Source organism: Brachyistius frenatus, unplaced genomic scaffold (genome assembly GCF_029030835.1).
Source record: "Brachyistius frenatus isolate BFR_SWC_R1_liver_20210118 unplaced genomic scaffold, ASM2903083v1 Contig_124, whole genome shotgun sequence".
Taxonomy (NCBI): domain Eukaryota; kingdom Metazoa; phylum Chordata; class Actinopteri; family Embiotocidae; genus Brachyistius; species Brachyistius frenatus.
The window spans coordinates 77,137-88,036 of NW_027210723.1; the positions used below are offsets into that span (position 1 = coordinate 77,137).

The 10,900-nt window shown below is 42.0% G+C and overlaps 1 protein-coding gene across 1 annotated transcript; it reads right to left on the reverse strand.

Annotated features, from left to right (window-relative positions):
* Positions 1-8: 8 nt before the first annotated feature.
* On the reverse strand, positions 9-8,674 carry LOC138629950 (serine/threonine-protein kinase ICK-like). The gene is made up of 14 exons (XM_069713959.1): positions 8,493-8,674; positions 6,455-6,723; positions 6,232-6,286; positions 4,675-4,796; positions 4,491-4,570; positions 4,259-4,391; positions 4,003-4,174; positions 2,906-3,073; positions 2,414-2,812; positions 1,997-2,208; positions 1,734-1,876; positions 1,090-1,206; positions 902-1,006; positions 9-821 (listed from the first exon to the last, which is right to left on the reverse strand). Exons 2-14 carry the CDS (start codon positions 6,553-6,555, stop codon positions 670-672), a joined length of 1,959 nt encoding a protein of 652 aa, XP_069570060.1. The 5' UTR covers positions 6,556-6,723; positions 8,493-8,674; the 3' UTR covers positions 9-669.
* Positions 8,675-10,900: the final 2,226 nt, after the last annotated feature.

Below are 10,900 nucleotides of genomic sequence, written 5' to 3' on the forward strand. Positions count from 1 at the left end.
CATCAGTGCCCAGTCCAAAGTTTTATTATACTTGATAACCTGCAATTGAGTGATCACACTCAGTTTGGCCGACAGAAGGTCGAACATGTTCACGTGGATCATTTTACTGCAGAAAACAGAAACGGAGCTTTGCAATGTGGCAAACACTTGCACTGTCAGTGCAATCAAAGCACTGCCTTGAAATTTCATTTCAAACATGTAGTACGTAGATAACATTGACCTGATTGGCAAGGCAAGCGTCATAAAACTAAAGGATAAGAATGTAAAAAAAAATAAAATTAAAAAAAAATACTGTACAGAAGCAAAGTAACGAAACGCAAGTCACAGTGAAGATTTCATCAAGTTAATAATATGCATATTAAGTATACATGTCGGTGAACAACATTCATTGATAGATCCGATACAAAACCGAGGACGTTCCCTCTGCAGGAGAGTCGTTACGTGACTGAAATACAAAATAAAACACTGAGGAGCACGTTTTGGCCGGTTGCGTTTACACGTACACTTAAATATCTTACAACTCACGACATCCATAGTACACATGATGAAACCATTTTTTTTTATTGCTGTGTAATATTTATGTACATACTTTGATTATAAAACATCTAGGCCTACTCTTTGGCGGTGAAAGAGTTCTTGGAGCACAGATCGGCGCCCCCGGCGAGGCCACTAGCGGTGTCCATATTTGGCAGACCAGTCCGTTCGCCCGTGGATGGTCTGCAGCGGCGGACGCGGCAGCAGACCAGCGGCGCTCTTATTGGTCGATGGCATGTCGGTAGAGGTGTTCATCTGGCTCCGGCCAGATCGCCACGTTGCATAATCTAAAACAGCAATAAATATACAATAAATGAGTACATCAGGTCAAATATAGATGATGCAGAGAGCTGTAACTGTGCCTCACTTGATGCTGTTTCCACTGAAGGACCCTGATGCTCTCTGTGACCTGCAGAACCACTTTCTTTTTTGTAAAACGATGGCATGTATCCACCGGGGATCGTGTTTGTACCTGATGATTAAAACAAAAATAGATCCGTTAGTTTGACGGCAACGGCAACGACGGTGTGTTGTAAAGATTACAAGTGATGTTACCGTGTGCTCCTCTGCTCGGCAGAGTCCCTCCAAACGGCATACTACTGCTGCCCCAAAGATGGCTTCCAGTGAAGTCTTTACTGGCATTTATGGCCACGTTCTTCTTTGTACTAATGCCTGACGGACGCAAGAGATCATTAGAAACACTCTCCCCCGAAACATCTGAGGTCTTGTTAAGACCGACAGCCCAAATCTGTTTTTCTGTCCTATCCGGATTGATTTTTGAAAGTCTACGCAGAAAAAAAGAAAAGAGAAAAAAATGGATCCAAACCACATCCGGAGGTGGTTTGAAATTCGAGCCCAATCAGATTTCTACAGATGCGTCTCGGTCCGGACGCTGTGCTGGATCGGATTACTCGCGTCACGCAATGACGACGTCATTTTCAGAGAGACACAGCGAGCGGAATCTGTGCGACCATGAGCAGAGCCATCAGACGGTCCAGATCCAGAACAGTCAGTGAATAGACGCCTCAATGAATTGTCTGCTGGCACTTTGCTTCCACATACGAAAGCCATTTCACCAGCGTAGCTACGCGCACGTCGTTACCACAGCGACCCACGCAAGACAGGCTGGTGATGTCTGGACACACCAGATCCGATCTGAGAAATAAATCTGATTTGCCTTCAAATGTACAGTATATTACCAGGTAAATATCTCGACTGCCTCAAGTAATGTTGCTTGGCAGAGGCGGTTCTTGATGGCTCTTGGTAGCCCGCAGACTTGTTCAGGTTTAAAGGTGCGTCTTCGTTTCCATTGGGTCGACTGAAATCCAGAACTTTTCCATACCTGAGAGACACAAGAGCGAGTTGGTCTGAATGACCCAACGGCGGTAACGCCGAGACGTTATCGCCTCGTATCTGTCCATTATATTCGTGCAGTGTTTTCAGTGACAGATAGCAGCCTCACCTGCTCAGTGCGTCCTCCCCCTGCCTCGACTTCTCTGTGGAGAAGTTGCTTTTACCGAGAATACTTATGGATGAGAGATCAGTTTCTTCGTAGTCGTCCCAGTCTTCACCCTTCAGGTGTCCCGTGCCGTGGCCCCAACGCCGTCGCCCTCCTCCTTTAGGTTTTAGCTGGTAGCTCAGCAGGTTTGCATTTTCAGACTCCTGCCTCGTTTGCTACAAGAACGATGAACAGCAGCCGCTCGTGAGGGAAGTATTCACCCCCCATGACATGTTTAAAGTAACAAGTTCTTCAAAATATTCTGTCTACCAGCCTCCCTACGACGATCCTAGAATTTTGAATGAATTACTTCTTACAAAAGAAGAACTAAAGAGGGGATATTTGCAGGGATAGTTAATACACGAGGATGCGGAGCCTCACCTTGCTTGAGAGGCTCTTGTCTACAATGTAAGGAAGATGGCTCTGTGGCGTGGCTTCGCTCTGCTCCTGCTTCAGGATGTGCTTCGCTTGCTGCTGCTGCTGCTGCTGCTGCTCCTCCCGCAGCAGGTCTGCGTGCCGCTGGTACGCTGCAGCCTGGGCAGCTGCTGATGCAGGGGACGGCTGGATCTGCTGCAGAGGCCTGGGGGGGGGGCAGTGTTGGTTGGGTGGCGGAGGCTGGGAGGGGGGCATAGGCTTAAGCAGCAGAGGCTGCAGCTGCATCTGTTGCGGCTGCAGAGGAGCCTGCAGCGGCACGAGGCCCGGCTGAGGTCGGCCCTGCTCCAGGATCTGCTGAGGAGTGCCCAGAGCCTGGCCCACGTGGAAGTACGAGTACCTGAGAGCCTTGAAGAGACAGAAACATTTGGACAAACATCAGCGCTCGTTCTGTATGTTGAGCTGCGAGGACAGTGGAAACGGAGTCAATCAGACGCTAACCTGGGCGGAAGCTGGTCTTTTCTTAGGATCCCACTGAAGCAGGTCGGTCATCAGGTGGATGGCTTCAGGACTGGCGTTTGGGATCAGTGTCTTCAGATTGCTGGGAACACACTGGGGCCAACGGAAATTCATGGCACTTGCCAACTGGTATCCCTCCGGCCAATCGTTCTAGAGGGCGAAGACACGGACCATCTGACACGCCACAATAACCATAACATCAGATTTAACGTGGAAATCTTGTTTCATTAACAGACACGGTTGGAGGAGGACTAAACCAGTCAGAGAAGAAGTGCAGTAGTGCATGTAGCTCTATTACGTGTCCGATTGAGTTCGTTTTGCCCAACAGGCCAGTACAAAATCATAAACTCGACTTGTGCTCATAAAGAAAATCAGACAAGAAGATGACAAAGATGTTTGCTTTATGTTATGTGCGTGAAGAGCGACACAGACGCTGTAAACAGACACTCCGGTTTAAACAGAGCGAATCTTTTCTGTCAGCTGGTCTGCTTTAGCACATCATGTGCTAAAAGTGTGTAACAAGGAGGAGCAAATAAAGTGTTCTTTGTGATTGTACTGTGTGCACATGGTGCCTGAAGTCAGCAGCTTCAGGAACCTCTTTTATTTTCCTGTGTGGGGGTTAGAGGAGACCGTGGTCCGTCCATTTTTGCAATGTGCAGTTGTTTGAAGGTGGCAAAGGAGCCAGAGATCAAACATATCCTCCCACTGTTTTCATTTGTTAGACAACTATTTCTGTCATTTTTGTATAAAACAATCAACTGCATCACGATGAATGTCTTCCAGGAGACACCGTCTCAAAATGTGCATCATTGTAAGTATATTTTAAAAAAAAATACTGTCTCTCACCTCTCGATGATTGACAGGTTTTCACATTTCAGAGGGGATGTTTGAAACTAAAAATATGTTCAACTTTTGATAGGGACACTTGTTCTAATTGAGCATAAGCCAACCCTGAATGTGTTCTCATGGATTTAACTGTTCCTACAAACTTCTACTCATTTTTCTCTCTCACCTTAATAATTTATATTATTAAATTCCTGATCCCTTTTGACTTGTATTTATTTATTTTTTTGCATTACCTTCTTTGGTGTACCCAGGACTTGGCAAATCTTGAATATGGTGTCAACTTCACTTGAGCCTGGGAAAAGAGGCCTGAGGGTGTAAAGCTCTGCCATGATGCAGCCGACCGCCCACTGGTCTATGGGGGAACTGTAGGATGTGGATCTGAGGAGCACCTCCGGGGCTCGGTACCTGGTCCAACAAGAAGGGCACTAGGACTCAGACACCCTTTCATGCAAGTACAGGTGCAGTATGTTTGCTCTGAAAGAATCTCACCATCTAGTCGAGACATAGTCTGTGTACGGCGGGCGAGATCGGATCTCCCGGGCGAGGCCAAAGTCGGCTATTTTCACCAGCTCGGGGCCCATGCACAGAAGATTCTCCGGTTTCATGTCCCTGTGAAAGAAGCCTGACAGAGACACAGAGCGTCACCATCAACGCTAAACTGGTTCAAAATGTCAGCGGTGCCACGTTTAATTCAGCACCGTGGACTTGTAATCAGACGTACCGTGTTTATGAATGAACGTGAGGCCCTGCAGTATCTGAAACATGATATTTCTAACAGCAGATTCAGGAAACAAACGACTCCTGCAAAGAGAAATAAACAAAACTAATTGAAGAAGCTGCAAACTTTGCTCAAATATACTTTGAAAATTGGAAGTTATTAATGAAAAAAAAACAGCTATACGCACCTATCTTTCATTAGCTGATACAGGTTCTCCTTCATGTACTCGAAAATAAAGTACAAGTGATCATTTTCTCGAATGACCTCCTTAAGTTTGATCACATTCGCATGGTTGAGCTTCTTTAAGGACTGAAAGAGTAAAGGAACAGATTATATAAGACAATACGGAGACAAAATAGAGGTAGGAATAAATAATAAATCTAACCATGCTGGACAATAAACACAGGTCACTGCAGCACATTCAGAAGCACGCCCTATGACTATTAAAATAATCTCTGCTTAAAACATGGGTAGTGTAAGAACTCAATGTAGTTTGAGGGTTAATGCTGCAAAGGTGGGATTTATTATGCTCACAATTTAAAAGGGAACAGAAATATAGAATAAATAGAAAGCGGGATGGAAAATATACACTTGTCCCATGCACTGGGATGATATAGGTTTAACCATGCTACATTTTAGTAAGGGGGGAAAAAGCCGTAATGAGACTTAAGAGATTTTATGGTGGCATGCGGTAATTATAATCTACTCAGCGGGACTCTAAGGAGCAGCGTATTCTACGCATGTTCTGCTGTGATAAGGTCAAGCTCTAGAAAAAGGCGGTTGTGTAGGCCAAGGGGTGGAAACCAGAGCTCAAAACCAACAGCACACAAGAATCACCTTCTGCTCTTAGAACTGGTGTGTGACATTTAGACTGTAACATACTGAACCGGCGTGAAAAGAAACAACAAGACAGTTTTTGATTATTGGACAGCGGGGCGGGAAATGTACATCATCACTGCATTACCGAGAAAAAAAAAAGAAGAGTTTTACAGGAAGTTTCGACACAAAATATTAGAAAACATGAACCCAAACTGAAACAGATTCACAGGGTGACACCAACATAGTGTTTACATGTGACAGGAAGTAGAAACATTACATGTGATATTCCATGTTTGCTCTTCCATTATAACGATTAATCCATCTTGTTTGCTGTGTCTGCTTGTAATGGACATTTTTCACATCATAACTTTCAATTTTACTGGGTGGGAACACATAATTTCATCCTGAGTAAATAATAAAGACATGTTAAATGTTAATATTCCCAGATTAAAGTAACTTTTGACCAGTTTAATACTATAAGGGGTGATCAAAAAGTTCATAAACTGCTCCTGTAGCACACTAACAGAGCGCAGCACCGTGACGTGCTCGGAACAGGAGGAAGACAAACATGAAACAGCAACGGTGATATAATATCTTTAAGATTAGCTCATCCTCATGTTTGGGCTCCACAGTGATACTTCCAGTCTACAATAGGAGATTTAACCAAGACCCTGCAGTAGACTGAGCAGCCTGTTTAACGGGCATCAGTATTACAATACATTAATCAACAACATCAGTTTGATAAGTAAATACCGATCATTATCTCCCAAATCAAAGATGCGACTGCACCTCTACATCCATGCTCAGTTTCAATGTTAATTTACATTAAAGGGCATTTTATTTAAGTTGGGTTTTTTTTTTTTGGTCATAATTCTCCTGCTGTGTTATTTAAATGTATGAAACCGTGTTAAAAACCTAAACTCACCTTGACTTCACGGAGGTTCATGCATTCTTCCCAGGAGTAGAACTTTCTTTTCATTCTGAAAAACAACGTTTCTGCTGATTCATTTCTTGGAAATGACATCAGACTGCATCTTTTTTTTTTTTTTTTTAGCTGCAATTAAGTCAAACAGTTTCTGTGATGCAGAACATTGGATCTGAACTTCTATCGCAGATCGCAGGAAATCGCACAATTTCTGGATACTCACTTCTTTATGGCAACGAGTTCTCCTGACTCCAGACTGCGTCCGAGGATGACAGAGCCGTAGGTGCCATCCCCGAGCTGTCTGATGGTAGTGTATCTATTCATTATGCTTGTCCTTCCATTGCATCATCCGGGGGCAGATAATAATTGGGTGGAAAACAGAGATGCGTTCGCCGCCTGCTGCTGAATGCAACCAGATTTTCCTGTGACAACAGCAGAAGACTACGGGTCGAGCCAGGGGACTCATGGTGTCATGGACTTGACTCCTTCGAGCTGGAGAAGGTCAGGGAAGGACGGAAAAACACTGATGTTAATTATGCAGCAGTTTGGAGTTTATAATATACATGGATGACAGAGAAAACACGTGAAACCGGCCAAGTGACAACAAGCTGACAACGAAGTTGGAAATCTTGTCAGTGCTGCAGACAAAGTATCACAGAAACATTATTTCTAAATTACTTAAGACTATTTTGTTTGGGCATTTCTGTAATTTGTGGACCACCTCAATACATTGTCACATCATTATCTCTTACCTACTACATGTAACAAACACTCTGAGACAAACCATTACAATATAATTACAATTTTGCATCAAGTAGGCAGTACCCATTCATTCCCCCAATTCTAGTTTCATCTATAGACGCAACTTCATTTTCATGGCCACAATTTTTATGCATCAACAATAAAAGTATTTTTTTTTTTATAACAATCATAACACTCAACTCAGCCTGTCACAGTTATTATTTAATCACTGACAGCCATCATTTTGCTAAATGGTTCAAATAATTTCCATTCATTTGTATAAGATCAGCTGAATGAAACTGTCCTCTCTCCAACATTATTTCCATGTCATTTCCCATCATTTAAGGTTTGACTCTTTTAACTGTGTCACCTAATTGCACCCCTTCTTCTTCTATGGTTTAATGCCATATGAGATGTGAAGTAGCACCACCAACTTTAAAAAAAACAACAACTTTTAACTCATAATATTCGACTAACCGCATTTCGATGAGCAACTATTGACATTAACGTCACGTATGTAGTTGCAAAGCCAAACACTGCAGCCAATAAATAGCTCTTCTTCTTCATAAGGTGTACATCTGTTATTTAATTCTAATGAGACTTGTACTTTAATTGTGGTATGAAATGAACAGAAAAAGACAATTTAATCGTTAAACCTGATTATATGTATGACAAATAATGGCCCAACTAAAAGTTCATGATTGTGACAGGCCTACACACAACTTAAGGGGGGTAAACTGTTCAAGATTAAAGTCCCAATCCACTTCAAAAAAGAAAAAGTGTTGCGATGTACATCGATACCGTGATATGTGACACGATATCGTCTTTGATTTTGGTTTGAAAAGCTGCATCTCAGTAAAGTAACTGTTCTACTATTAGCCTTTATCCACTGTAGTCCTAATAGTCACATGACTGATATTACTTTTCATGATTTGGTAAATATTTTGAGGAAACATCAGCAGTCATTCCAACAATCCTGTAGCAATATCGATATCTAGGTTATACATATCGTGATATTTGGCTTGTCTACACAGCGTAGCCTCAAATTAAAGTAATGTATCACTATAATGTTTCCAATGTAAGCCGGAGCTATTACAAACAGTAACGTTAAATATCGATTCTGTTTTATTTACGACCCTCGCTGTCACGTGGGAGGAAAATCCTTATTATGTATTTCTTTCCCCTTTTTGTCCTATTCGGTTTTCAACGTAGCCTATGTAAAATTATATTCACAGCCGAGTCCGTAAATGTTAATATAACATTATTCTCCGTTATTAAGACGCAACGTTGACTAGATGTAATACTACAACCGCTCCCCCCCCCCTTTTTTTTTTTTTTTTTTTTTTGCGTCTGTGGTTAAATTTTAACTTGTGCTTTTCAGGAGATGATAATAACATGACTAGAAAACCCGCTGGTTGTGTTGCAGTGCTGGTGGTGGCCCAGCAGCTGAGCAAACAGAAGAGTGGTGGGGACTCACTCACCCCAAATAAAACCGAGAGGCAGCGGAAAACAACACTCACCCTCCCCGCGTCAAACCGACGACAACACATAGCCGAAGCATTCGTGGTCGTATGTTCAACAAATGGTTTCGCTGCAGTAATCGGCTAACTTGGGTGCATTAAAAGACAGATTACCGCAACCAGTGTGTCCGACATACAACGTAAATACATCACAACAAGGCCCTTCCGTCAGAGGACTCGTCGTGATCTCGCGTTGCTGCAAAAACAGCGTGCAGCCTCCTCACAACAAATCACAGCTCTCCTCCGGCGGCAAACACACAAAAAACAGGAGATTTTTTTTTTATTTTATTTTGATTTTATACACTTTATTAATCCCCGAGGGGAAATTTCTTCATATATACATATATATATATATATCTGCATCCCTTTGTATCTTAGTATTTCCAGCACATGCACGCCTATAATGCATGCAGTAGAAACTTGAGAGTATTTAAAGCGGTTTCATGTTAAGTTTCTCTTCGTTTAGCCAAAAAAAAAAAAAAAAAAAAAAAGGACGGAAACGCACCACTGTGCGCCCAGATGAATGCAAAACAGTCATTCATAAACCCATAAGTAGTTTAAATACATAATTGTCAAATGCACATATTGTAACTACATTTATTCATAACAAAAACGCAATTAAAAGGACAGATTTTCAAAAAAATAAAAAATACAGCCTATCACAAACAGCGAGAAAGATTTCGCAGCCTAAAGCAAAGCCGGAAGTGAGTTACAGTTTCTGCTCTTGCTTTACGTTCTTCTTCTTTGGTTAAATCCAAACACGATTGGGACGTAGGCTATTTTTTGTACGGAGTCCCTTAAGGGTCACGGCGGAGGAGTCTCTTTTTTTCAGGTCGACTTTTTCGTTCCCTCGCGATATTTTTCTTCTTCCGTAAACTACGAATAAGAAGCTGACTTCGTTCCTTTATTTTTACGATTACGGCCGGCACACATTTAGTTTTTAATGGCCGTAACACATAGCTGTCATAGAAGCATCGCAAATGCAAATAGTAACATCTCGAAGTATTCATAAAAACCACAGCTTGAACCACAGTTTAAGTCCAAACAATAACCAATATAAGCCCAGCTTCACACACAGCAGACAGAGCAGCTGCAGCTCTGCTGACAAGAAGAAGCTGAATACTGTCTGGGAGCGGCCTTTTTACATGAATGAGCACCCAAATGCATTAACTTGTCACATCATCTCCAATTCCTGTAGTATCTGAGTGTTTCAGCTGACACGGACCAACACACTGGTGGTCATGTGCAGAGCAGCTGAATGCAAACAGACGGAAGAAGAGGGAACGAAGAAGTAGTCCTGAAAGAAATCCTCCTCCCCGGTGACCCTTCAGTCATTTAAGTCATTTAATGGTGTAACTGTGAGAAGTGGCAAATGTTACTACTTAATACAGCCTACTGCAAAGCTGCATCATGATATCAAAACTTTTGCATGTCTTGATCTGCAAAGCACCAGTAACCGTCAAATAAATGTCATGTTGGTAAAATATTACAATAGACTCAGAAATGTAGTAGTCGTTGTGTAGCAGAAAACACAAGTCAAATACACAAGAAGACTTTTCGGCATATTTTCATCTTATCTGTTTCTTATTTTCATTAATATGAAAAATTCTTTTTTTTTTTAATGAATTCATATTTTATGAATATGAAAAAAATATGAAAAAATTTCCCCTCGGGGATTAATAAAGTAACTACCTAACCTAATATACAGTAATGGTTTGCAGACACACGAATGGCTTTGAAAGTCAGCAGTTTGCAGTGATTACACTTGCAGAACTGGCCTGCATTGAAATGCGCTGCCGTGTTGCTGGTCGGCCCGCCGACGCTCTGCCATCGACATGTCTAACCAGAGTTTTGAAAGCTACCGGGTTTGACATTCGTATGACCCCCCACATGGAAGAGATCTGCGATTGTTTCCTGGGAGTTTGACCAAGTTGTCCAGTCTTCAGACTGCTGATTTGGACTTTTACAAACAAGTTAAATAATAATAATAATAATAATAATAAAGAAAAAAATAATAATTCTGTGACAAGAAAATGTCCAGGAGGTATATTTATAAAAGCAAAGTGAGAGTCTTCTGGTGAAGATGAGGCCGTCAGTGAGTGGTGACACCCGGTGGAAAGAGGAGCTGCGCAGCATTCATGCGCACGTTTAGGCATTTACGCACGGATTAAAATAACTGATTAATTGAAATATTACTTATTTATTCATTCCACTGTGTATTTAACCTGTATGTATTCAGTATTTATTTATTATTATTATTTTTAATTTTTTTTATTTCAAAGCATATTTGGACTAAAAATGGTATTATGTAGGGCAATTAAAAGTGGTAGAAGCTCTCAACATCGAGGGAGCGGAGCAGTGCCTCCTCCTCCCCCTCCTCCTCCTCCTCCTCCTCCTCTAACTTCACT

Bases quoted from the DNA above. Each gene is read 5' to 3' on its own strand.
- LOC138629950 (XM_069713959.1), bottom strand. From the start codon at position 6,555: ATGAATAGATACACTACCATCAGACAGCTCGGGGATGGCACCTACGGC. The intron at 2,813-2,905 runs GTTAGCGTCTGA...TGTCTCTTCAAG, and splicing joins AAAGACCAGCTTCCGCCCAG to GCTCTCAGGTACTCGTACTT. The intron at 822-901 runs GTGAGGCACAGT...TTGCTGTTTTAG, and splicing joins TTCAGTGGAAACAGCATCAA to ATTATGCAACGTGGCGATCT.